At 60.2% G+C, this 13,552-nt stretch overlaps 1 protein-coding gene across 1 annotated transcript in view; it reads left to right on the forward strand.

The window, feature by feature from the left end:
* Positions 1 to 13,552, forward strand: part of PPARGC1B (PPARG coactivator 1 beta) — a 46,913-nt gene that overhangs the window by 23,523 nt on the left and 9,838 nt on the right. Inside the window, exons 2-5 of the mRNA XM_071443622.1 lie at positions 6,563 to 6,736; positions 9,350 to 9,559; positions 11,310 to 11,420; positions 12,134 to 13,184. Coding sequence (XP_071299723.1) covers positions 6,563 to 6,736; positions 9,350 to 9,559; positions 11,310 to 11,420; positions 12,134 to 13,184 — 1,546 coding nt within the window. The remainder of the gene's footprint in view (positions 1 to 6,562; positions 6,737 to 9,349; positions 9,560 to 11,309; positions 11,421 to 12,133; positions 13,185 to 13,552) is intronic.

Below are 13,552 nucleotides of genomic sequence, written 5' to 3' on the forward strand. Positions count from 1 at the left end.
GGTGGATGGGGTTTGCCAGGCTGGCTGCTGGCAGCGTGGGCTGCCATGGGGTGCTGCAGCTTGGCCCCTGCAGGGTGAAGCTCTCACACTTGGGCAGGCACAGTTCTGAGCACGCTGAGGGTGCCCAGGTGTGCTGGCACTGCCTGGCCAGCTCTGGCTGCCCACAGGGGCTCTTTCCATTAGGTGGTGTTGAGAGAGGAGGTGTTCCTTGGAACAGCCTGTTCCTGCTCTGTCTGCTCCTTGCATGGGGCACCACCTGCCCTTGCCTTGTGCTGGGGGTGCTTCAGGGTCTGTGGGGGCTGCAGGGCAGCTCTGGGCTGGTCCTGGAGCTCAGGCAGAACCAAAGTGGACTCTGTAATCTGGAGCCTGAAGAAATGAGCTGAGTATGGAATGAACATGCAGCTCTGTAACCTGTGATACGCTTTGCTGTGCCCTTCTTCCTAAACCCGACACACCTTTGTTTGAAGTATTCCAGCAGAATGTTGTTTATCCAGGGCATTATTACCAGTATCTCAGGCTCCTTTTTTCTGTCCTGTGACTCAAGGACAGTTTAGTGCAATTTCTTCCATCTTTCCTGCATATCAAAGTTATCCTGGCAAGTTCATGTTTATTGTTTGTGGTTAATGTTTAATATTTCCCATTACTGGCATCTCCTGGTTGATCTTAATTACACCTTCTAATGTGAGACAAAAGTCAAGGAATGAGACTGTGCTCAGCCTGGGGCTCAGAGCCTGGCACTGGGCTCCCCTTTTCCCACCCAGCACCCCTTTTCCCACCCAGCACATCTCAGGCTGGGTTGGTGGGGCAGCTGCTCCACGTGTGCCACTGAATCACAGAATCATTTCAGTTGGAAAAGACTTCTGAGGTCATCAGGTCCAACCTTTGAGTCCAAGCTCTGAGTCCAGGCTGTGTTGGCACAGCGTGCCCAGCGTGGGCAGCTCCCACGTGCTGCACCCAGAGGGACCAGCAGAAGTGGCTTTGGAGTGGCTCAGGAGGAAGAAGGAGCTGCTGTTTGCTCAGTCCAGGTTTTAAATGAGGTTTTGCCTCTTGCTGGCTGGGCTGAATCGTTAAAACGGATTAGCAGAAAGTTCAAAAAAGTAATTAAAAATTAACAGGGGGCAGAGGGCAAAATGCCTGGCAGGACAGAGAGGTGTCTCTGCTCTGTGCAGCCTGGGAGGTTCCTGTGGGCCTTCCCCCCAACCTGGGCAGGGGATGAGGGCCCTGCCTGTGCCTGTGCTCCCTGTGGGTGCAGGCAGGGTCCCCTCACCTCCAGGGACCTTCAGGCTACCACCTGGGGCTCTCAGGCTATAAATATTGGGGGTGTCAGGGGGTGACAGGGCCAAGGCACAACCCGACACCGCCTCTCCCTCATTCACAGTGACATTTTGTCAAATGCCACTGGGCAGGGGGGTTGCTTATCTGCTGGCACACACTCTGGTGACCTTCACCGCTCTGGCCAGGTGCCTCCTTGCTGTATTTACACTTATTTATAGCTGTCTCCTCCATTCCCACCTCTGCCCTCCTCCCTGGTGCTGGAGCCAGGCTGTGCCCCACATCCCTCCTCCCTCTGGGCTGGCACAGAGCTGGCACATCCTTGGGCATGATGAGGGGCTGGTGCTGGTGGGTGACACCACGGGGGCCGTGTCCCCTGGCTGGGAGCTGTGGGGACAGCAGGGTGCAGCCCTGGCTTGGTCCCAGTGTGGGTCGTGCCCCCAGAGCCTCCTCACTCTGCTCTCTGCTTCTGGGGCAGCTCAGGAGGGAGCTGGGGGTCTGCAGGCACCAGCCCTGCCTGAAAGGGAGAGTGGCTGTGCCCAGTGCTGCACCAGGCAGCCCAGTGTGGAACCAGCCAGTGTCACAGCAGCCCAATGCCACACCAACCAGTGCCACACCAGCTCAGTGCCACACCAGCCAGTGCCACAGCAGCTCAGTGCCACAGCAGCCCAGTGCCACACCAACCAGTGCCAAGCAGCCCAGTGCCACACCAGCCAGTGCCACAGCAGCTCAGTGCCACAGCAGCCCAGTGCCACAGCAGCCAGTGCCACAGCAGCCCAGTGCCACACCAACCAGTGCCACACCAACCAGTGCCACACCAGCTCATCACACCAGCCCAGTGTGGAACCAGCCAGTGTCACAGCAGCCCAGTGCCACACCAACCAGTGCCACACCAACCAGTGCCACAGCAGCCCAGTGTCACAGCAGCCAGTGCCACACCAACCAGTGCCACAGCAGGCAGCCCAGTGCCACAGCAGGCAGCCAGTGCCAGCCCCCTGGTGCCAGCCCGTCCCAGGAACACCCTGCTGTCTCCCTGCAGGGCTGTAATCCCCGTTTGAAGCAGTCTGTGATTCTGGATTTCCCTGATAAGCCCAGACAACTCTGCAAAACCCCTGCCCAAGGATTTTCTTTCCTTTCCCGAGTCCTGCTGAGGGTGAGGAGGGAGAAGCTGCCCTGGGGCCGGGGCAGGGCTGGTTGGGAGCAGCACTTGGTGTTCTCAGCATTTCTCACCTGCTGCTGCTGTGGGTGCCAGCCTGACTCTGCTGGCTGCTGTGGGGCAGTGCCTGCAGCTCGGGTGGATGGATATTTATCCCTTAATACCTTGGGCAGGCTCCTGGCTCTGCAGGGAGGAGCTGAGTCACTGTTTGCTCCCAGTGAGGAGTGGGCTCTGCTGTCCCTGGCTGCTTCCCTCGGCCCCTCTGAGGTGCTGCCTCTTTGCTTCCCTTTTCCCATGGCACAAGAGTGACAGGGCACCCCTGTCACAGGGGCAGGATGCAGGATGAGGCTGCTGGAAGGTGCTGCCCCTGGCCAGCAGCACTTCAGAGGCTGTCCCTGTGCAGGCTGAGTGAGCACCAGCCCCGTGTGCCATCCCCCTGTGCCCACAGCCCAGGCCAGAATTCTTGGCCCTGACTTCAAGGGGTTGGACCCAGGGTTTGTGCAGATAAGGGTAATTTCTGGCAGGGCTGGAGTGAGACAGGAGAGCACCTGCAGGGCTCTCTGTCACGGTCACTGCGCTGTCCCCAGCTCCTGAGGCAGCTCACAGAGCACACAATGAGCTGAGCCCTTGCTTGCCCTGTTCAGGCTGCTGTTCCCTGGCAGCTCCTGCTCTCCCTGGGCTCACGGATGCAGCTGACCCCAGGCAGCCTCTCCAGTCCTGCTGACTGCAGGGGTTTTGTTTGGGGAGCCCAGGTTGACACTGAAAAAGAGGAAAACATTTCCTGTCTCGTTAATCCAGTGTTTGAATTAGAGTTGGGCTTGGGGAGGAGTCTGGTGTCTCCTCAGAGATAAGACCTCACGTGCCAGGGTTCACACTGCTCCAAAACAGAAGGACTGAAAGGGACATATCCCACCTGCTGTCCCCAGGGCGTCAGAGCCATCACTGAGCTGGGACATCCTGGGATGTGGCTCCAGCCAGTGGCTGTGGCTCCAGCCCAGGACATGTCCCCAGAGCTTCTGGGCCCACCAGAGACTGTGGCCTGCATTGAACACCCTCCCAATCAGGGAGATGGATCTAACCCTGTGCCAGCTCCTCGTGCTGCCTCTGCCCTGGGAAGGACAGACTGGGGACATGGCAAAGGGACAGGGAGTGGGAGCACATTGCACCCAGAGCCAGAGGGACGCTGACCCAGAGCACCCAGAGCCAGAGGGATGCTGGCCCAGAGCACCCAGAGCCAGAGGGACGCTGGCCCAGAGCACCCAGAGCCAGAGGGATGCTGGCCCATAGCACCCAGAGCCAGAGGGATGCTGGCCCAGAGCACCCAGAGCCAGAGGGATGCTGGCCCAGAGCACCCAGAGCCAGAGGGATGCTGGCCCAGGAGGCAGCAGGAGCTCTCCTCCCTGGAGCAGGGGCTGCTCAGACATGGCAGAGCTCTGGTGGCAGCCTTGCTGCAGCACAGCCAGGTGTCTGGGCTGGAGGATGCCTCCCAGGCTCTGAGCATGTCTCCATGGGTGTTTGCTGGCTGCACACCAAGAACCCATGGCTGATCTTCCTACAAAGTCCCGAGTAAAATTAGAACAAAAGTTCACTCCTCTCCCAAGGCAGCAGGAAGTGCAGAGGGTGGGAAAAGGGACAGTCAGAGCAGATGAGGTCCCGTGCCCACAGGCAGTGTCCCCATTGCTGCTGCCACCCCCGAGCTGGGCAGGGGCTGCCCCTTCCCCAGGCCTGGGAACAGCCCAGAGGGGCTCAGGGCCATGGGCTGGGAGTGGTGGGCTCCCTCTGGAGCCCAGGTCCTCGGTGGCTGGGCTGGGTAAGGGACACTGTCCAGCAGAGGGGACTGGCTGGGGTGCCCATCCAGGTGGCCCCACCAAGCAAAGGCTGTCCCCGTGTCTTTCAGTGAGGAGAGGAGGAGGCTCCACACAGACAGAGCTGAGGTTTGGGCATTCCTGGCCCGTGGGAGGCAGGAAGCTGGGAGCATCCCCAGCATGGCAGTGCCAGTGGCAGTGACAGTGACAGTGGCAGTGACAGTGGCAGTGGCAGGGCAGTCCTGCCCCCAGTGCCCAGAGAGGGCAGCTCAGCAGCCTTGGATTGCAGGGGTTTATTTTTACCCAGCCCTGTTGCCAATGGGGACATGTCACATCTGTGGAGTTGATCAAAAGACATCCCGAGCACTGGTGTCAGCTGCTCCTTGTGATCTCAGCACCAGGATCTTTTCCCTTGTGGCATATCAAAAGGAGCAGGAGAATTTGGCTGCTCTGCTATTTTTAATTGCACGCACACACGCACACACAGACACACGTATAGCTGTGTATGTATGGCTTGGCTAAAAATAAAAACCTGTGCCTGTGTTCCCATGGGAAGATTTGGGGAGAAGGGGGAGACAAAGTTGTCACAAGACTTTTTCTGGAGCAGGGACAGGAAGGCAGGGACAAGCCGCAGCAGGTAAGGGACACATCTGAAAGGCCAGAGGACATCTGATCCCAGAGCAGTCTGGGCAGAGGGACAGAACAAGGGGGAAGGCAGCATCTGTGTCCCCCAGAGCTGGCAGTGGGGACTCCTGACCTGCTGCATGTGCTCTGACACCTGGGAACAGAGGTTTTTGCAGGACAGGTTAGAAAATCCCCATCCCTGGGGGCCCAGTGAGGAGTTTCAGCTCCCAGAGCCCCCAGGGGTGCCCAATACTCTTTGTGGCACCACACTTGTGGGATCTACCTGATACACATCCCTCCAGCAAAAAGGTGAAGGGAGGGTGCTGGGAGAGCATCCCCAGAGCAGGGGCAGCTCCCAGAGCTTTGTCTGGGGCTCCCTGCATCCCCTGCAGCCCCTGGGCATGGCTGGGGCATGGCACTGGCTCACCTTCAGGCCATAAAACCACTCTCCCTGCCCTTGCTGTGCCCTCCGAGGTGCCCTCCCTGTTTTCCACCTCCCCTGGGATGGGGCAGGGTGGGAAGCAGGTGGGAAATGCAAAAAGGGAGCGAGTGTGTGCCCAGGAGTGTCCTTTGGAGTGTCCTGGATGTGGTGGGGAGCGTGGCAGACAGGCTCCTCAGCCTGGGGGAACACAGCCAGTAATCCCAGATTATCCCAATTTGAAAAGCAAAAAACGAGAAGAGAAAGAGAGAAAAGCTGTCTTTCCCATTCCTGCAGCTGGGTTTGAAATCCCTTTTCCTTCCCACTGAGTGATGGAGGAGACCCTTCCAGGGTGCTTCAGGAGGAGGGGCCCCCATGCTCCCCCACAGCCTCCCTCACATGCTCAGATGTTTGCCTGCTCCAAAATCCATTTGCTCTGTAAATAAACTTGCTTCCCTCACTGCCAGAAGCCTCCCCTTGGGCAGGCAGTGCTGGGAGGAGTCTCACCAGACCCTTCCCTGTGTTTTACCCTGACACTGAGGCAGAACCAGGCACGGTGCAGATGCCAGGGCGGGCAGTGGGTGCTGGTGCCAGCCCCAGCTCCCTCGGGCACTGGGTGCAGCTCTGGGGTTTCGTGGCTGGAACCCAAGTGGGGCAGGTGCCAGCTCCTTTCTGTGGTTAAATGGAGATTTTTAGCTCACATCACCCTGAGTGCTCTCAGACATCCATTCATTTCCATGCTGTCCTCACCCTGCAGGGAGCAGGGAGCAGCTTTGGGCTGCCTTGGTGGTGCTTTGGGATCTGCAGCTTCCCTGAGGGGTGTCCTGAGTGCTCCAGGGCCATGTGGTGGGACAGGGTGAGCAGCAGCTGTGAGGCTGGCCCTGTGTGCTGCTGTCCCAGGTGTCCTGTGCTGATCCCCAGGCCACCACTGGATGTCACTTTTAGGGCACCAGGGGCAGGAATTGCCCCTACCATGACTGTGCTGTGGCTGTGCTGTGCCCTGACCATCTGCTCACTGGGAAGGGATGAGGCTCTTCCCAAGCAGCTCCAGCTGTGGCACAGCTGGGACACCAGCGGGGGTGTGCTGGAGCTGTGGGGCTGCACCAGTGGCCAGTGCCAGGCTGAGTGGGTGCAAAGGTGCCCACCACACCCTGCCAGTGCCTGGACCTGTGTGGGAAGAGGGGCTGGAGCAGGACTGGGTGGATCTCTGGGTGACAGGGGGGGATGCTGCTGTCCTCAGTGCCTGCTCCTCTGGTCTCAAGCATTTCTCTCCTCTCCTGTGTGCAGTATGAGGTGTCTGGAGAGGAGCACCTCTACTCGGACTTCCCCGAGATCGATCTGTCCCAGCTGGACGCCGGCGACCTGGACTCTGCTGGCTGCTTCAATGAGCTGCACTGGGGAGGGGAGCACTCAGAGACCGACTCCAGCCAGTACAGCACCGACGACTCCGAGCTCTTCCAGGTACCCCATCCCCCCTGGGTGCAGGCAGGAGGGAGCACGGAGCTCTCCAGGCACCCCAGGATGGAAGCAGGGGGAGAGGGAGGCTGGCAGGAGGGAACACACACAGGACTATTAATATCTCCTCCCCAGCTGATTAGTGCTCCATTAATTTGTGCACCGGCTCTAAATGGGGCAAGCGGAGTAGGGCTAATGAGGAGGAGGAGGAGGAGGAGGAGGCTGCTGAGGCAGCCCTCCTGTGCTGGATTATTCACTGGAACTGCAGCCGGGGTGCAGCGTGTCCTGTTCCATTCCTGGAATGCCAGGGCGGCAGTGCGGGGGTCTCAGCACTGGAAAGTTCCCTTCCCAGGAGCTGGAAGCAGCCCCTTCACCCTGTTCCTTCACAGGAACCATCCCCTTGCTCTGTTCCTTCACAGGAACCAGCCCCTTGCTCTGTTCCTTCATAGGAACCAGCCCCTTGCTCTGTTCCTTCATAGGAACCAGCCCCTTCACCCTGTTCCTTCACAGGAACCAGTCCCTTCACCCTGTTCCTTCATAGGAACCAGCCCCTTGCTCTGTTCCTTCACAGGAGCCAGCCCCTTGCTCTGTTCCTTCATAGGAACCAGCCCCTTCACCCTGTTCCTTCACAGGAACCAGCCCCTTCACCCTGTTCCTTCACATGAACCAGCCCCTTCACCCTGTTCCTTCACAGGAACCAGCCCCTTCACCCTGTTCCTTCATAGGAACCAGCCCCTTGCTCTGTTCCTTCACAGGAACCAGCCCCTTGCTCTGTTTTCCCAGCTCTGGCAGCCCCTCTGTCCCTGGGGTCCCTGTGTTCCTCTGCTCGGCTCTGGGCCGGGATGGATCCGTGGCTGTGCCAGCACGGTGCAGAGCTGGGCCAGGGGATGCTCCTGGGCCAGGGGATGCTCCTGGGCACAGGCAGGACTGCTCCATGTCCCTCTGCCCCTGTCTCTCATCTCCTGGAGCTGTGAGGGCAGGGCAGGGCTGTCTGACAGCACAGCCAGGCTGGAAGCAGGGAGATGCAGAGGGGACTGGGCACAGAGCAGGCTGGGCAGCCCCCTCGCCCTGCCCAAGCTTGTGCCATGCCCTGGATGTGCCTGTCCTTGGGGCTGGGGTCTCTGTGCCCTCCTAACCTTTACCCCCTTGCACAGGAGGTTGTGACCCCCTGGTACCAGCTAATCACCAACCCTGGGTTACATTTTGGGAGGAGGATTATTTCTATTTAAACAAGGAGATGAGAAAAAAAAGCCTCAATATTTTCTAACCTGCCCATAAAATAACAACCCTCTGGCTTTTATGCTGGGCTGATGCTGTGCTTGAAAATGGTCCAGTCCAGCTGAGGGACCTTCATCACGAGATGCATATTTTCCATGAACTTCCTGGGGAAAAGATAAACAGAAAAGAAATGCAAAAGCCAGGCCGATGAGGAGCAGTGGAGTATGATGAAATGTATCCCACTGAACTTGTATGCACAGCAATCTCGTGCCAATAACAGGAGGAAAAGAAACTGAGCCAAAAATGGAGCATCCTGCTGCCTTTCCCTGGAGCCTGCTCTAGGAACTGCGAGCAAGGTTAGGGCATGGAACAAAAGATGTTTAATTTTCAAACAAGAGGAGAGAAACACAGGAGGCTGTGTGCAGGCAGCAGTCCTGCCTGTGAGCTTGACTTTACCCCCGTGCTAATTTTATCACTGATGGTAGCCTGCCTCTCCTTGGACATGGTTTACATTCAGATTGTGATGGAGGAGGACCAAAAAGAAGGAGCTGCTGGCTCACTCCAGCCATTCCTCAGCTTCTGCATCCTCTCCTGGCCTTCAGCACTGTATTGCCAGACTGGAAGGGAACTCATGGGGCTGGGTGGGACTGGGAGGGCACTGGGAAGGCTGGAGGTGCATCAGCAAAGCCACGGCCCAGGAGAAAGGAGGGGCCCAAGCCAAGCTGGAGCAGTGGGCAGGGAGGAGGCGGGAGCAGCCCCTGGCCCTGGGTGAGATGGGCCTTGCACTACAGCTCCCCTGACCCAGTTTTGGGTGAACAGGGTGATCTGGGGTGCTGATGGGAGACTGGGGAGTGACTGGGGCTGTGCTCTGGACAGGATCTCTCACAGAGCACTGGGTGCACCAGTGTGGGAGGGCTGAGAGCCCCTGAGCAGCTGGAGGTGCCTGCGTTTGGGGGCTCTCAGTGAACACAAAACTCAGAGTGGTTCTTGTCACAAGCTGTGGCATCAGGCCAGTGGTGCAGCCCAGGCAGAGCTTCCCCTGTGCCCTCCTGGGAGGCTGTGCCCTCTTGTCCACTGGGCAGCCCTGGCTGAGCTCACAGCTCTTGCACTTGCAGAGTCAGGAGGATTTGGGCCAGGAGCTTTTTCCTGACAGATCCTTTATCTGCTGCTGTTTGCCTCATGGTGGGGTGGAGGCCCTGTGGGGAGAGAAGATGCTCTGGTTCATTCTTTTCCTGCTGGGGTGCAGGTGGACAGACGGACACTCCTCTCCCAGGTCTCACAGTGGGGTCCCTGGGAAGGGTGGGAGCTGGTGTGGCTCTGCTGGTCCCTGTCCCCCATCCAGCATCCTGGGGACCCTGTGCCCAGCCTAACCCCCTCTTTCTTCTCTGCTGCTCCTTTCAGATAATAGACAGCGAGAACGAAGCGCTGCTGGCAGCCCTGACCGAGACTTTGGATGATATTCAGGGAGATGACATGGGCCTGGCTGCCTTCCGAACTATGGAAGAGGGGGACACGCTCAGCCCTGCCACCACCTCACCTGCCCCCTCCCCCAAACCCACCGCCCCGGTCACGGGGGGCCCCCCGGCCCCCGAGGGTGATGAGCTGTCTCTAGTAAGAACCCACTTCCTACTGTTTAAGGTGGATTTGGATGAGCCCCAGATAAGCCGGCTGCATGGGTATGATAGGAAGCCAAGGTCTGAATTTTTTCATTCTAGGCTTAAAACTCTCTTTAACCGTCAATACCAAAGCATATTACTTGTATTGTATACGTATACATGTTCTGCATCATTGCTGTCACCTCCATCACCATCCTCACGGGAACCAGCTGTGTGTATACAAACCTACATGGGCGGGGTAGGGGCGGGTGCCAGAGGGCTGGGGGCGGCTTTGGCACACCCACACCTGCTTTTAACCCCACCTGCAGGCGTGGGGCTGCCCGGGGCTCTCCCTGGCTCATCCCAGCCCCGTGCCCACGGGCAGTGGTGGCTTTTCCCCCTGGCTCTGCCCTGGGCTGAGCTCCCTGCTGTCACAAGAGGGGCTTGCCTGAGGGTCAGCCCCTGCCCTCGGCTGTCAGTGGGAGGGTTTGACCCTCCCTGTGCATTCCATTCCTCGGGGGCTGTGTGGCCTCCAGTCCCTCCAGATTTGGTGGCTGGAGCATCCCCCTTGGTTCCCTGCAATACTGGGGCTCCATCCCCGCTCCCCTCCCTGAACTGGGAGCGTTTCCTGCCGTGCCCGGGAGGCTCCCTGGCACAGGACACCCAGCCTGCTCCCTCCTGCGGCTCACAGAGCCCCCAGCCCGGTCCCGGGGTGTCCCCACAATCCCAGCCAAGGGGAGGAGTGACATCCAGTGGTGACAGCGTGCATTTCCACCGCCCACGCCCCGCGCAGGGGTATATATCACACATGACCTATATGTGTATATATAGGATGTATACGTTGCAGGGGCGGGGGGGAACGGGAGCTGGGCGCTTCCACCCACAGGAGCCTCTCTCCTAAAGCCTCGGGTGCCCCGGCTGGCATTTCCTGGCAGACCCTGACCCGGGCACCCCTTTTCTGTCAGCCCCTAACCCCCCAGACCTGTCTCTCCTGCAGTCCCGGGTGCCTACGCAGTCGTCTTGCTGTTGAGCTGTTGTCGCCTCCGGTTGTTAGCGCCAACGGGCACAATCTCAATTGTTGTTGCTGGGTGTGGGGTCTGGGGTTTTTTTCCCTCCCCCTGTCCAAAATTGGGGTTGAGTAGAAGGATAAAGTGGTGGCCCTGCCATCAGAAGGGGTGGCACTGCGGGCGAGCTGGGGAAAACCCCGCTGCAGCACCCATGGGTGTGACACGGTGCTGGGGGAGATCCTGACAGATCCCACAGGGATTTGCATCTCCAAAGAGCCTTGAAAGCTCGTTAGTGAGTCGAGGCCCTCTCTGGATGTTTTGGCTAAATGAGCCTCACACGGGGACTCGGCGATCTGTCCAAACCCATCACTCACACCAGTGCAAAGCCTCTGTCACCTCAGGGCAGAGCTGATGGAGTGAGAAGCTGGGATGCCACGGCAGCTCCTGTGTGTCTGACCCGAGTGGGGTTGTCCCTGGGAAGTAAATTCCCTCCTGCACGCTGCCCCAGCCTGCCTGGGGATCCCTGGGCTGAATGCTGTGGGGACACCCTGACCCCCACAGGGCTGCACACAGCCAGGCACCTGCCCCACAGCCGTGTGGGGTGGGAACTGCTAACCCTAACCCTCCCTGTCTGATACTTTTTTGCCCCATTTTTGGGTGGGATGCTCGGGGATGGACGTGCTCACACATGAGCCAAGGGGTGTTTTCTCCTGCCCTCGCTGCGATGCCGACTCCTTTTCTTGCCCCTTCTCTCTGCAGCTGAAGAAGCTGCTCCTGTCTCCATCCCTTCCGAGCTGCGAGGCCCAGCGGGACGGGAGCGCCCGGCGCCCAGGGACCCCAAAGTCCCGGCCCCCACGGCCCTGCACTAAGGTACTCCCTGAGCCCCTGCAGCACACACACCTCCAGGGAGGTGCCTGCAGCACCCACCTCCTGGGAGCTGGCCCAAAGGACGGTGTTGGGGACTGTGAACAGCCTCTGGGCTGGGCAGGGCATTGGGAACAGGCAGGGACTGTCACCCACAGTGCTCCCTTCCCTGTCTGATGCAGTCTGGGCTCTGCAAAACTTTAGACTCTGTGCTGTGCTAAGAAGCACCTTGATCTCACTTGCACCCAGGGGGGTTTGGTCTCTCCCAACTTCCCTGAGCACCCCTTTGTGAAAACCCCATGTGCTCCATTTCTGTTCACCCCCTTGCCCCCCTCCCTGCTGACTCTCAGCCCAAGCCAAGGCCTTTGGCCAGGAGTCTCTGCCTGTTGTACTGCAGAGCCCACCCCAACACTTGAGCTGATCTGAAACCCGGCAGAAGGTGCCACCAGAGATTTTCCTGCTTTGCTAATGGTAATTGTGCAGTGCATTAGGCCTGGCCAATTAGATTGTGTGGGAAGAGCAGCAGATCCCTCCTGGGGAGAAGGAGCATCCCTGCCTGCAGGAGGGGCAGCACTCGGGGCATGGGGCTGACCCCAGGGAGGTCGGGGTGCTGGTGAGACACAGCTGGGGGGTGTGAGGGTGTGGGGGGGCTCTGTCACCCTCCCCCCAGGGTCGTGGCTGGGGGGCTCAGAGCTGACTCTCCTCTCTCCTCTCGGAAGGTGGAGGGTCCCCGGGACAGGAGGGCAAGCGTCCCGCAGGCTCAGAGCCGCAGCTGCACGGAGCTGCACCGGCACCTCACCTCCAGCACCTCCTGCTCCCAGACCAAAGCCCCCCAGGCACCTGAGGAGTGCCCCGGCAGCGGCCACCACCCGTCCCCAGGTGACTGCGCCCACCACGAGGACGACAGCGACTCCAGCGAGGACTCGCTGAGCTCCGGCGACTCAGCGGCCGCGCTGTCCTCGGCGGAGGACAGCCCGGGCAGCCAGTTCTCCTGCGAGGGGGAGCTGCACTCGGTGCTGGAGCTGATCCGCTACATGCACACCTACTGCCTGCCCCCTCGCAAGCTGCCCGCCCGCGACCCCGCCGAGGGCCGGCCCCAGCCCTGCAATAGCCCCTACAAGAGAGCCAAACCGGACTGTGCCCCCGGGCAGAGCCGGCCGGGCTGCGCCTGGCAGGCAGCTGGCAGCTGCAAGAAACCCGCAGCGTCCTTCTCCATCCTGAAGGAGCTGCTGGCGCGGGACCTGCTGTGCGATGTGAGCAAGCCATACCGCCTGGGCAAGCCCGTGTACGCTGCCCTGGCACGGCCGCCCGGCTCCTGCTCCCCCGTGCCGCCCGATGGGGACGATGCCAGCGGGACTTGCACGTCCAGAGCCAGAGCAGAGAGGGGCGAGCCCCGGCAGGGCCCCGAGGTGGAGGCGCCGCGGGAGCCGGGGGCCCTTGAGGACGATGCCGGGAGGCAGGAGGGGAAGGCGCCCCTCAAGCAGGACAGCGCTGTTTACACCGTGCGCCGCTCCAAGAGACTCAACCCCGAGCTCGGGCACTGGCTCTCCTTCCTTGAGGAGCCCCACGCCGAGCCCTCCGTGCCCCTGGGCTGCAGGGAGGCCGTGCCCTGCCCGGTGCTGGAGGGCTTCTCTGCCGAGGAGCCGGCGGCCGAAGTGGAGGTGGGGGGCACAGCCCCATCAGCAGAGCCCCAGCCCCTCTGCCTGGGCTCCCTGGGGGATGGAGAGGTGGCCACGGAGAGCCGGCGCTGTGCCCTCCTGGAGCAGACAGGTGAGGGCCCTGGGCACTGTCACTGTGCTCGCTGTCCCCGGCGTGCCCGTGCTGCCCGTGCCATCCCTGCCGTGGGCGAGTGATGCTGCCCGGGTGCTGGGCACTCAGCTGGCAGGAGAGCTGTGAGCAGCCCCCTGTGCTGCCTGGCTGTGGGGTCCCATGCATGGGCAGTTCTCTTTTGGGGTGCTTTTTCAATCCATGAGCATCTTCTGCCTCAGTTTGCCCATCCTTGTAATGAGGTGGAAGAGTTGGTGTGGCCATAACCCAGCAGGGACCAGGTTGCCCCATCCCTCCAGGTTTTTCCCTGTGGGTTCTCCCTGGGTCTGGGCTCTGGGGTTCAGCTGCAGTGGTGCCCCAAAGCCCCAGCA

Source organism: Agelaius tricolor, unplaced genomic scaffold, assembly GCF_023055355.1.
Source record: "Agelaius tricolor isolate 1412-34295 unplaced genomic scaffold, bAgeTri1.0.p SCAF_18, whole genome shotgun sequence".
Taxonomy (NCBI): Eukaryota; Metazoa; Chordata; class Aves; order Passeriformes; family Icteridae; genus Agelaius; species Agelaius tricolor.